This window comes from Bombyx mori, chromosome 11, assembly GCF_030269925.1.
Source record: "Bombyx mori chromosome 11, ASM3026992v2".
In the NCBI taxonomy this organism is placed as follows: Eukaryota; Metazoa; Arthropoda; class Insecta; order Lepidoptera; family Bombycidae; genus Bombyx; species Bombyx mori.
This window is the reverse complement of record NC_085117.1, coordinates 8120195-8133867: the sequence shown is the minus strand read 5'-3', so window position 1 is coordinate 8133867 and position 13673 is coordinate 8120195. Positions and strand designations below refer to the sequence as shown.

At 37.4% G+C, this 13673-nt stretch overlaps 1 protein-coding gene and 1 long non-coding RNA gene across 3 annotated transcripts in view; one reads left to right on the top strand and one right to left on the bottom strand.

Annotated features, from left to right (window-relative positions):
* The window catches only part of LOC101743046 (uncharacterized), a 157818-nt gene that overhangs the window by 73407 nt on the left and 70738 nt on the right, over window positions 1–13673 (bottom strand). For both annotated transcript variants that reach the window (XM_012694982.4, XM_062671079.1), the window contains 2 exons: window positions 9855–9999; window positions 5970–6099 (listed from right to left, as the gene is read on the bottom strand). In XM_012694982.4, coding sequence (XP_012550436.1) covers window positions 5970–6099; window positions 9855–9999 — 275 coding nt within the window. The remainder of the gene's footprint in view (window positions 1–5969; window positions 6100–9854; window positions 10000–13673) is intronic.
* Window positions 8193–10090, top strand: LOC134199669 (uncharacterized). Its single transcript, XR_009974251.1, has 3 exons — window positions 8193–9196; window positions 9265–9520; window positions 9842–10090. It is a non-coding gene; the product is annotated as an uncharacterized LOC134199669 (long non-coding RNA).

The window sequence follows — 13673 nt, the reverse complement described above, 5'->3', positions numbered from 1 at the left end:
AGAGTGAACCCTACAAACGAAAACACGACTCGTTTTGATTTAAAAGACTAAGACATGGAAATTTTGATATGACGGAAATTAACTAGTGGTCATCCGAAAACGAAAGTTTCCAAGAAAGTTTGCATCAAGTTGGCAAGAAAAAAATTATTAATAAGTTGGTGATTTGCACAAAAAACCATCATTGGACACAACGATGGAGAAGCTCACGAATCTCCAGCCAGCCTTGATTAATCCCTAGCCCCATATGGTTGTAAGTTTTGCGTTATCCCCCGCACTCACCAGACCTAGTGTCGACAGACTTTTCTAAAGTTTGGACAACTTCTTCGCACAGAGAAAAATCAATACTAGAGAGTCAGTACAAAATGCCTTTGAAAAGTTTGTTCTCTCCCGTACAGCGGACTTCTTCATGAAGGTTATTTCAAAATTACTATTGCTACTGGAAGAGATGCATCGATGATTGACGAATGCATATTTTGATTGATAGAAATTAAAAGTATTTACAAAAAAAAAAATGTGTGCGTGTACTAGTGTACACACGTAAGAAGTGAAACTTGTTTATGGCCTTATTTTTCGAAAAATGATCTACATGCAACTTTCTAGAAATTGGTTAAATAAAGTTAAATTAGATAAAGTTTAAACAAAAGGATTTTATTATCATAGACATGAATACAAAAAAGTTAAATTAGATAAAGTTTAAACAAAAGGATTTTATTATCATAGACATGAATACAAAACAGATGGCGCGTAACGGAAAAAAGTGACGCGTAACCGAAAAATGTGACGGTAAATTTTTTTCCAACGCCGATAAGGAAGTTTCACTTCAATACTAATTTTCTGTTAACTAAACAGCAACTTCATAGGTAAAGAAAGACCTAATATTTGTTATTCTCTAGGGGAAGACTAATTTCGGGGTCATATCCTTTGAAGTTTAGTTTACTTTAGTTAGGTTATGATTTTGTTATTAGTATCAATTAGCGAGGTAAGTAAAGATTTCCGGAACTATTAAACGCTATGTCCCTTCTCAATTAATTAGTTAACAGTGAAGCTATGAACTACGTAGCTTTGTGAGTACCTTGTTTTATTAATTAACTAGCGACCCGCCCTCGCTTCGCTTCGGAAACTGTAATTTATTATTGATTTCTCCACTATTTAATGGATGTTATTATACATATAAAGCTTTCTCTTCAATCACTCTATCTACTAAAAAACGCATCAATATCCGTTGCGTAATTTTAAAGATTTAAACATACATAGGGATATAGGGACAGAGAAAGGGACTTTGTTTTATATTATTTTAATTTAATTAATAATTATTTTTTTTAGTGGGAAATCGCTGCAGTTTATTTTTGAAGGCAGAATGGGATATGGGACGCAGAAGTGGAATAGTTATTTTGAGCGGGTTAGATAACTTGACGGCCCATTTATAATGTGGCAGTACGCCGATGAGCATCATAAGTACTGCTCGCAAATGATGCTTATATGATGATTATAAGCCCATCAGTCATGGATCCACGTGGATCTATTGTCTTCTCAAGGGTGTTGAGTATCTTTATCGGAGCCCAAATCTAGATTAGACTACTTTCTTGAAAAAACAAAATTCTTCACCTACTCAAAATTTCCTCTCCGAGAACTGAGTATCTTTTACTATCTATGGCGCAGGATGTGTAAAGGGTTAAATAAAGTCCAATAAGATAGACACAATCTTTAATGTGAAAAAAACAAAACAAGAAAACTAAAAAGAATTCAAAGAAGACTAAGTTGAGGCAAATTATGGAATATTTTCAGTTAAAGGCCGTTTCTAATACATCGAAAAAAACTTAAGCAAATTAATGCTAACATTTTATGTTTTGTGTTGATCTTTCCAAATTTGGATCTTATGGATCAAATGAACGTTTTCCGAAACTCAACTTGCCCATTTTTTTCAAATTTAAAGATACCTATCAACGGTATTTTTTTAATAAATACACAAGAAATAATAATATAGACTTCATTACTGAACTACGAAAATAGAACAGTAAAAACGCGAACACGCCTCATAAAAACGAATGGGTCACCGACCGGTCGAAAATTCTCAAATTATTAACATTACAAACAGCAGTCGAAATACATACAGAGCGATGAAATGCTATAACGACCACCACTCACCCTGAGACATTAAGTCTAGGTTCACAGGGATGTTTCAATTGCATTGACGCTCAGCCCATTCACAGCTCATCCATGAAGCTCAACGGCCTATTCATCAAGCCGGTAATTTGAGTTAACTTTTACGCTATCGAGAACGTTAACAAACTCGCATTAAGCACACTAATGTTAGCTTCGCCGGATTGCAGTGTAGTAAGCCATTTGTGATCTTGCACGCTGCCTTACTATCATTGCAATATTATTTAGTAGGACAAAATATAATTATACATAATTATAAAGATGAGATTTAACCTATTGCGGCTATTGCGTGTCGATCCGGCAACTATAAAACTCAATGCACTCTACGCAGGCAAGTTGTGTTAAGACCGTCCACGAAAATGAAGATAGGTTGTAGGATTTCTAAAATTAAGATTTTGTTTTTTATATTTCTGCATAGCACGCAGTGTAATGCAAATAGAGCTGCAATCGCTTTACATTACGTGTTCATGAAATATAAACTTGAACACCAAAATGACGAGTATTGCCACTATATCAATATTATTTTTGTTTCAGATAGCGTCCATTTACAATCCTTTGAAAGCTTAACGGATCGTTCATCCCCTTTAGTCATTCGCGTACACGTGCATACCATACGATTTCTGATTTAATACATTACCTTGCACTATCCCAATAAATACAGTTTTTATACGACAGTGAAAGTGCTCATGACACTCACGAGTTGTTTACATTGATAATGTACATGTGTACACATAATAAACTAATCAAAAACGCATAGATAATATTACTAACGTAACAGTTATTTCTAGATTCGAGATATATATTTTTTTTCAAACAAGACAAAAGCGAGGTCGATTTATTTTATAATGAACGTTCTCAAGTTATTTTTAGATTTTAAAACACGATTTCGATGCTGCTTTTAAGTGACTTTGCAACTGGGTATATTATTGAATTCGATTTTTGTTAATTCGCTAACGGAATTCATCGGCCTCGTTCCGTGTTGTTGTTACCTGAGGGCTATAAGAAACCTTTCTTCGAACGAAATTTCAAGACGGCCGTTGCTTAACTCAGTGGAAGCCAGAACAGCTCTTGAGGCGCAACTCGAGATAGAGGACTACAATTGTATTGATATAAGACGATGATATCGATACGATAATGATTATGGCGATGTCCTACCCACATTCTATCCACTATACTTTTCGCCATGTACAACAGAGAAACCTAACCAGTTAACCGGCTTATCGATTAGCTGATGTCATGCGGCTCGTTGTTATTTAAAAAAAAACGTCATTTGCATACATATATTTACAACACCAGTCACTAGGCAGCCAAAAATAGAATACATTTAGTTATACTACAGTTGTTTTGTAAAAACATGTTGATACGTGGATGGGTGAATGATCTCACAGCTTACCCGGCGTTAAGTGGTTATCGGTTAGATTTAACGATGTTCTAACGGCTACGCTCAAGCTTCAAACTCAGCATTACCGCTTGGCTGCAGAAATGGGCAGGCTCGTGGTACTCACCCGCGCGGTTTAACAAGACGCCCCGCCATACCGGCAGTAATTACGCAAATTAAATTTTTTGGCGAGTTTGATTTTTATTACGCAATATTATTCGTCTATTGTGAAGCAATTTATCTCAGTTTTGTATTTCAGAAATGTAGCCACCAGATTTAGCGACTTAAGTACGGTATATTTGCATCACCATGCCCATGTATACTTCAAAGTGTTGTTTTATAAATACCTTACCAACGTGACTATCTTCAAGATTCTGAAAATATAAGCTACTTATAATAATATTTTTACACGTCACAAGTGGAGAAGTGTAATATAATTAATTAGCTTCATTTATATAAAGGCACACAAACGCAATACGTTAAGTACCATACTCTCTTTTGGTTGTCATACGATTTCCACATATTTTGAAGTTGCTGTGATGAAGCCTTAAGCATTTGTGTATTTTCTTTTCTACAAAGGTATAACCACAAAAGAATGAATGTCAGTCTATAAAACGAATAAAACTCTTGAAGTGTCAGGGGATTATGTTTACGAAATTTGACATTTCGATGATTCGACGAAGATTAGACATTTTTAATAGCGCATTTAGACGAATCAGGTTTTATTGAAATAAATAATATAATCCCATATAAGTCGGTCTCCGTCCAACATTCGTTATTGTATAATAATTTCCTGTTCGACTTGTCTGTCCTCTAAATCGAACCAAGAGATTACTTCTCGGTAGAGATATTCATCAAGGATACATCCTTATGATTTGATACCTTCATTACGAATTTACTATGTACCACGAAAAAGAAGGAATATCTCCACTTATTCAGACAGACACGGGCATAATTTCGAGGCCAACGCGATCAAGTTCTAGGTCAATTGCGATGGACTAAACCTAAGTTCAACGACCGCCATCGTCTAATATACACGTAGGCATAATAGACACTTTTAAAACAATAATAATGTTTTTATATACATACATACATATATATAAATACCGATAATGCATTGGGTCAATAACAAGTGACGCGCCGTCGGCCATGAATGCTCTAGAAATTTCTTAGCGGGCCGTGGAATTTTTTCGTTCTATGTTTCATTAAATTTGAAATGAATTTTGTATTTGTTCTATTTTAATTCGAAATTTGGAATTTGTTAATGCGGGTTTTAATTCGTTTTATCTCGATGGGAAATTTAGCAAATTAAATATGTAGTGTTTCTTTTTAACACCGAACGCATTTCTTTCTAGGGTCGATCGTTCTGTCAAATTACAATTTGAAGTTATATTTAGAACAACGAGTCAGTACGGCTTGGTATCAGTGCAAAGCAATTATACGTCCGAATTTATAGGGCATAACAATATCCCAGAGGTTCTAAAGGTTGATGATGTTAACAATAATCACTCAACCGTACCTTCTTTTTTCTAACTATCTACCAGTAGTCTTGAGGTGTTATTCTGACTTCACCCTGACTAGGGACCGAGTTCTCAGAGCTCAGCCTGAGAGTTTGCTAACACCTGCCCTAGCAAGACCAGTGCTTCGCAGTATCTACCACCGGATCGAAAACGTGACCCACTGAGAAGATTCGGCGAGAAATTCAGCGCGCTGTGTCTAAGGGGTGGTGACCATAAGTCGAGCGTTTTAAGACAGTCACACATTTAGCATTTTTAATCGAACAAGTATTTGCATATCAAAAGTCAATGTGAATATATAGAATGAGGAGGTCATTGACACGACATCGATCAAAAATCATAAAGAGGCAGGTTCAAGACTTGTATACTGTTTACAACTCCTGATTTATCTACGACAGTATAACTGGTCTGGATCGATTTTGTGCGCACCCTGAACGGCTAAAGGATATAATCGTGATGAAATTGTGACAAGCACACAACTAGACCAGACTGTTTGATTGACGTAACTATTGTATGCGTCTTGGCCTCAGGCGCTAACTAGGGCTAACAGCTCAACAAATTAATGTATGAAAAGGAAAACGTTTACCTCTACGCGATTCGACTAATAAGATTAGGGTTGTCACGACTATGTAGACGGCGTACTGTTTGTTCAACTTAATTAGAATCCTTTCGAAGGGTTCGCGGAAAATGGGGCTTACGACGACCCTCTATGGTTGGAGGGTTAAATGTTTTTGTACAGGTTAATGATGTTTTACCATATTTTATTCTAATGTCAAATGTGTATGAATACTTTGCAAGCCATTTCGATTCTGCACACGAAGATTATGTATGTATGTTTGCTTATAGATATCCAAAATAATAAAAAAGATAAAAACTAAAGGTTTAAAAGTGTATCGTCAAATAGTGACACTAACCTTAGTGCAGAATGTGCAACCACAGCCGCCTATAATAGTGACCTTGTCAGCGGTCGCGTCTTCAAGGCACAGCTTGCAGTTGATCGGAGCGGCTGCAACGAAGCCACCGCCGGCACCGTCCAGGGAATACCTAAGATAAATATAAGTGTAAAATTATCAAGTCATTTGGTATCCTATTGGTTATTTCTATGGAACTTTTGAAGGTTTTTATCTTATTCCTTAAACCAGTGTTTCCAAAACTTTTACGTTCCCTTGCCCCTGAATAAAACTTTTCATTTGTGAGGACAGTTCTACAGATATCTTCATATCTGCTCTTAAAAATGTGTCTCGTTTCTCTTAAGTATGTTTTGACTTATAAGGTTCTTTTTAAACTACATATTGTAAACATTTTTTTTTTTATTGCCTTTGTAGTCAGACGAGCATACGGCCGACCTGATGGTTAGTGGTTACCGTCGCCCATGGACTTCAGCAATGCCAAGGGCAGAGCCAAGCCGCTGCCTACCGCTTAATACTCTCCACAAGCCTCGTTTGAAGAAGGACATGTCATAGCGCTCGGGAAACACCGTGGAGGGGAGCTCATTCCATAGCCGGATGGTACGTGGCAAAAAAGATCTCTGGAAACGCACTGTGGATGACCGCAGTGGCTCCAGGTAGTATGGATGAACTCTACTCCGGTACATAATAAGTAACAACAATGTTTCTATTAGTTAACTATTTTAATTTTTCAGTATTTCCGTCATTACAAGCATAACTTTTACGTGGGTAGGCTCAATGGAACTCCGCGTACTCACAGGGGCAGGAAGACGTTTCCACCGACTTCAAGACTAACCAATAATTGGAACCGGGATATTTTCGTACCCTATAAATCCGAATGCATAATTAATTGCTTTGCTCACTAAATCTGGTTGTAGCTAAACGATTAACTTGAAAATTTGCGAACGCATCAAGGACCGATGACAAAACATTTTTTTTTAACTTGGCTCTATCATTCTGACCAGTCCATTTCATCTTTCTATCTAATAAGATAAAAATATGAAATTAATTGTTTATTCGGTTTGCTATTCGAACGGGTTTTTGTAGTTTTTAAAATTATTAAAAGTTAGTATTTTCGGAATGGAATCGGGTTCGTTCTTTTAATGATAAAATTAATTATCATTTTTAATTGTCGTCCTCGTGTTTAAACTTAAAAACATTGACATTTTTGAAACCATTAATAATAAGGATTATTTATATTACGGGAATATTTTTAATTAACACACAGACGATTCCGAATGTAAGCCGATACAAAAGTAATGCCTTTACCCGTTAGCTATGTTAAGTACTGGTTCGATTAATGCTAATTTGTTTTTAAGCTTTAAAATAGTTTTGAAATAATCATAATATCTGGTTATCACAAATGGGTTTGTAGTTCGGTTTTGGTATTGATATTTACATCAAATAATGGTACCGTATTCAATTATATCGTTAATATTACGAACATTGGATATGAGTCGTCTATTATCAAAGGTGGCAATCTGTGCATTTGGACAAAAAAAAATTATTGATATGTCAATACAGATTGATTTGAATATAATCGTCTCCTTCAAAGAATACGGTTCAAAACCTGCATTAAATAAAGGTTAATAGTTAACCTGTTATTTATTAAGAAAGGTTAATAGTTAACCTGTTATTTATCTAAGATGTCGTTCCGAAGAGTTTTGTGACTGCCAATGGAATACAAAGTCAATAATTCGTTTTTCTGATTTACCAATCATTGTCCAAAAGTCAGATTGCCGGCTTTGATAATAGTCGACTCATATATTTGTCTTTGTTTAATATTATATGCAAGTGGATTGAAAGTATTCAAGAGTGAGCACCCTTAAAGATAAATCTGAAGCACAACACAATCACGAGGCTACAACTTTATTAATGAAGATGAGTAGAAGAGCTCACGGCTAATCTGTGTGCCTTAGTGCGAGTTTTTATTATTCTCGTTTTTTTTTATTGCTTAGATGGGTGGACGAGCTCACAGCCCACCTGGTGTTAAGTGGTTACTGGAGCCCATGGACATCTACAACGTAATTGCGCCACCCACCTTGAGATATAAGTTCTAAGATCTCAGTATAGTTACAACGGCTGCCCTACCCTTCAAACCGAAACGCATTATTGCTTCACGGCAGAAATAGGTAGGGCGGTGGTACCTTCACACGCGGACTCACAAGAGGTCCTACCACCAGTGTAAAAGTTAGTTCATATTTGTATGGAATGGGATCGTTTGCGTGCGTTTGCCGCTAGGGGCGCTGTTCCAACTGCATACAAAATTGGCTTAACTTTTACGCTATCGAGACCGTTAAGAAACTCGCACTAAGCACACTGATGTTAGGCGGTCACTGCCGCTAATAGACAGTTCGACATTACTGCCGCCGTCGAAACTGTGCTATCAGGTCGACGACGCAATTAAAATAACAGCCATCTTACACTTGTATTTAATATGTGATTAATGCTTTAGCACTGTGCTATAGCTATCGATAAAAACAGTAAAAAAAGACAAATGCCATGTTTACAAAACGAATTATTGAAGTGTCACTACAGATTTCATTATTGATATAACAAGACATTGCTGTTCATAGGATCAATTACAAAATACCACACGAATAGAAATAGAAGAGAAAGCGAGCTTATGACAACGCGGTAAAAAAAAACGCTCTAGATTTTTTTTATTGTTTAAATGGGTGAACGAGCTCAGAGCCCATCTTATCTTAAGTGGTTACTGGAGCCCATAGACATTTACAACGGAAATGCGCCACCCACCTTGAGATATAAGTTCCAAGGTCTCAAGTACCCCGGCTACAACGGCTGCCCCACCCTTCAAATCGAAACGCATTACTGCTTTACGGCAGAAATAGGCAGGGTGATGGGACCTACCCGCACGGGCTCAGAAGAGGTCCTACCACCAGTAATTACACAAATTATAATTATGCGGGTATGATTTTTACTACACGATGTTATTCCTTCACCGTGGAAGTCAATCGTGAACATTTGTTGAGTACGTATTTCATTAGAAAAATTTGTACCTGCCTGAGATTCGAACACCGGTGCATTGCTCAACACGAATGCACCGGACGTCTTATCCTTTAGGCCACGACGACTTTCATTGTTGATATAACCAAGACGTTGCTGTTCATAGGATTACTTACAAAATACCACACGAATAGAGAGAGAAGAAAAAGCGATCTTATGACAACGCGGTAAGGAAAACGCTCTAGATTTAGAACAATAATTAAAGGAATGTTCATATATTGTCTCTTCTTTACAGTGTCCTGTTGAATCCCTATCCCCGCGCTACCTTCAGGAACGTTTTGATTTCCTACATACTGCAAACTCCCATTCACTTAGGTCATCGGAGAATTTAATGCTGAAGTTTCCGGCTCACGGGACGTCATTTTGTGAACATTCCTTTACGGTTGAAGCAGTCCGTTTATGGAATACACTACCCTTAAGCATCAAACAATCGTCCTCGCCGGAAATTGTCAAGTTCAGATTAAAATCGCGCTACCTTGCACAATAATATGGTTAGTACGATATAGCTGTACAAGTTGCTGCTTGTTTTGTATTTACTTGCATATTTTTAGTATTTATTTGTATGTAATCGTATGTAAATCTTGCTTATATATTGTATTTATTTTTCACATGTGTATATAAGTATTTATTTTTATGTAAGTTTATTAAGATATAGCACCGTCCAGTTTACACATTCCTCTCCCTGCAAGGTTGCCTGGAAGAGATCGCTTTCAGCGATAAGGCCGCCAATTTATATCACCGACTATTATTTGTTTTATATGCTTACTCTGTACATGTGGTGTTAAATAAAGAGTTATATTATTATTCTAAAGGTTGTGCTATTACCTGGAACCACCAGCGCCGGCGAGCGACAGCAGAGAGGAGCAGCGAGAGCAGACGGAGGGCGCGCGGAGTCGGTTGTGAGCCCTAATCGGTTCGGGAACCTTCTCCCGGTCCGTCAGTGCGAGGACTGTCGAACATTTCCTCAAGCCTGTAACAAAATCCCAATCTTAAATTTCTACAACAATAACTAATAAAATTACTAATAAAGAAATAATAACTAATAAATAATAAAATTATAATTTGCGTAATTATTAGTGGTAGTACCTCTTGTGAGTCTGCACGGGTAGGTACCAGCACCCTGCCTATTTCAGGCGTGAAGCAGTAATCCGTTTCGGTTTGAAGGGTGGGGCAGCCGTTGTAACTATACTGAGATCTTTGAACACATATCTCAAAGTGGGTGGCGGCACTTACGTTATAGATGTCAATGGGCTCCGGTAACCACTTAACACTAGGTGTACTGTGAACTCGTCCACCCAACTAAGCAATAAAAAATAAAAAAGGTTGGCTTAGTTTTAGGCTAGATTTTAATGCACCGGACGTCATATACTTTAGGCCACGACGACTTCACTGGCTCGGCCACGTGGAATGGATGGGACAGAATCGTGCAGTAAAAAGAGAGTATTTGGGACAACCAAACGGTCGACCGTCGGTCGGGCGCCCCAAGTACCGTTGTAAAGATCAGATGGATGACGATCTTGCTAAAATGGTAGGAAACGGCGCAGGATCCCAAGGAATGGTGTCTCTTGGTATCGGACGCCAAGATCCATTTTGGATCGCTGCGCCGGCGCACTGAGTGACCGATCTGTCTTCAAAGGCGACAAAAAAAATTAGTAAGGAAACAACTCAGTTTCTTTCAGAAATTGATTTTACTGAAAACGCCTTGAAGGTTCGAATGCCATTTCTGCTCGGTCAAGCATGATTAATTCAATGTTTTTCCTATTTTTATTTAGAAGAGTCAATACCTACTTCTTGTTGTCCGATTTTTATTATTTAGCGATCCTATAGAAAGCATCCTATTGAATGCTAGCAACAGCCTTGAGCCACCACCTCCTCGTCCACACCACCTCGTCTATTTCTGCCGTGAAGCAGTAATACGTTTCGGTTTGAAGGGCGGGGCAGCCGTTGTAACTATACTGAGACCTTAAGACTCATATCTCAAGGTGGATGGCGGCATTTGTCTATGTCTATGAGCTCCGGTAACCACTTAACACCAGGTACACGCTGAGTTCATCCACCCATATATTCGATAAAATAAAATAAAAGCACCAAAAAAATGGCGTTATTAGATACTATACAACTAAGATGTAGCGTCTATGGGCCTCGGTAACCACTAAACATCAGATGGGAAGAGAACTTGTTCACTCGTTTAAGCAATCAAAGAATAGCGGCAAGGATAATTATTATCCTATATTATGCTTTTTATATCAGTACTTATAATTAACGCAAGAACGTCAATCATGCTTTGTTATGAACATCGCTGAATATATGAAATGTGATACCTCATACGAGTAGAAACGATTAGCGCGCTAGTTATCGTACGTGGATGCTGCCAACAACAATTTTACAAGGTTCGAAGACAAACGTATATAAAAAGATGTGTGGTGTCGTGGGACACTGGATAGGAACGAAGTTCCATATAAAAAAAAAGAATTACGAGAAAAAAATCGCGCGGTGAAATATCGCTGTGCGGAAAACAAGGCCTTATTCAACGGACTTTTTCTTACGGTTTTTACTATCACATTTTTTTCAGTTCGGTCGCGCAGCAAAATCCCTATCTCCTCCAAGCCTGCCGTAAGGAACTTCGTTCCAATAAAAAACAAAAAAAACAAATTTTGGTTTATTAATAAAATATATAATATCAACTTTCTACTCAAAACAGATTTTTTAATGTTTCAAACACAGTTTTGAACCGTCCGAGTTTTGTAGCGTCAAAAAAACCTTACTGAATAACTATGAAAATTTTAATCTGCCCTTAATCTGGCTTTTACTGGTGGTAGGACCTCTTGTGAGTTGCACTGGTAGATACTACCGCCCCGCCTATTTCTGCCGTGAAGCAGTAACGCGTTTCAGTTTGAAGGGTGGGGCAGACGTTGTAACTGTACCTTAGAACTCATATTTCAATGTGGGTGGCGGCATTTACGTTGTAGATGTCTATGGGCTCCAGCAACCACTTAACACCAGGTGGGCTGTGAGGTCGTCCACCCATCTAAGCAATAAATAAAAAAATGCAGTAAGCTGTTAGCTGGACAAGACTCGACAAAGAACAATTTTTCTGTTCGAATACGCAAAAGCTTTACTCTGGACAATCTTGTTAACTTCGAAACACGAGAGTAGCTCTCAAAGCAATGGAACTAGTTAGATAGCAGTTCATGCAGCAATAAGATAAATTGCCAATCGTGTTGAAACGTGATTTCATCCCGCCAAGTAGAAGCGCGCCAGTCACAACAACAATATAGTATTTATGGCAGTTCACCCCGTTTCCTTTTGAGGACGACACAACTCTGATATAATTTCGACGAGACTCCGCAAAGTTGCGCAACAAAATGCAGAAATTGTAAACATTTTGAGCTCTGTCGAATAATTACAATTAATTTTCGAGGAACATTAAATAGTAAATAACTATTTGAAGGATAACTTGATTATTATCTTGTCAAATTTTTTTTTTTTCTAACAATTTAATTATTTTTGGATTTGTTATGATTGCACGGTTAACGTCCAACGAATAATCTTAACAGCTTCAATCGCGTTGTGATCACGCGAGAGCTAAACGATCAAGTCCATACAAAAACATTGAAAAAAATATATTAAAATACTATTCTCGTTCCGAAGTAATTGAACCTTGAAATGATGAAGATAAATCTCCGCGAAACCGAATAAAAACTTTGGTCTGTTTTTTTAATTACTCCTTGTTATATAAGATCGATGAATAGAGGTTTTAATATTAGAGCATATTTAATATTACAGCAACAGTAAATTTGATCTCACGTGACAAGATTGATGTTCTTCAGCTTGTGGTTCTTTATCAAAGTCGAGAACTACTTAAAACGCGTGAGCCGTGGTGGATATTTACGCCCAAATAACATTAAAGAAAACGCCATATCAACAATACAGATTTTTAAATAACCCTGAAAACCGTTTGCGTATATACTTTTTTATAATAATATAGTATTCAAACAATACCGATATGAACATTGAATGCGATAAAAATAAGTTTTATTATTAATCATCGCAATTATTCATACTCGTGATATAGTAAACACGAAAACATCGAATTTTAAACGCGCTATACAAGAATATTAGATTTCATTTTTTCTAACCGTCATTTACGTCGACGCTTGATTATAAATAACCTCGCTTCTCAGGAACCATCATTACCAATTCATATTAAACTTTATTTATTAATGTTTTGATGTAAACAGTGCCCTTTCGGCTGTATCTAAATGCCAAAATATTTGGGGAAGTTTAATTTTAGTAACCTAATTTCAACTACAATGTAGCAAGAGATTTTCAAGGTATCTTTATTTTACGATTTTATTAGTTTCGTTTTTTTTGTCCTGTCTATTCCCTGGTATCCTAGGGGGCTATTCCAGCTACGCCGGGACCAGTAGGTGAACTCACGGGCTCACCTTGAGAGAATTTGCTAATATTAGCCCAAGCAAGAATAGTGCTTCGCAGAATCTACCACCGGATCGGAATTGGGATCCGTTGAGAAACTCACGAGGGCTGCGTCTATGGGTTAATTCACCCATGGAACTCTTCGTCCTAATCGACAAGTTCGACGAAGATGGTGACCGGTGACAGGGCCTTAGACCACCGAGAGTG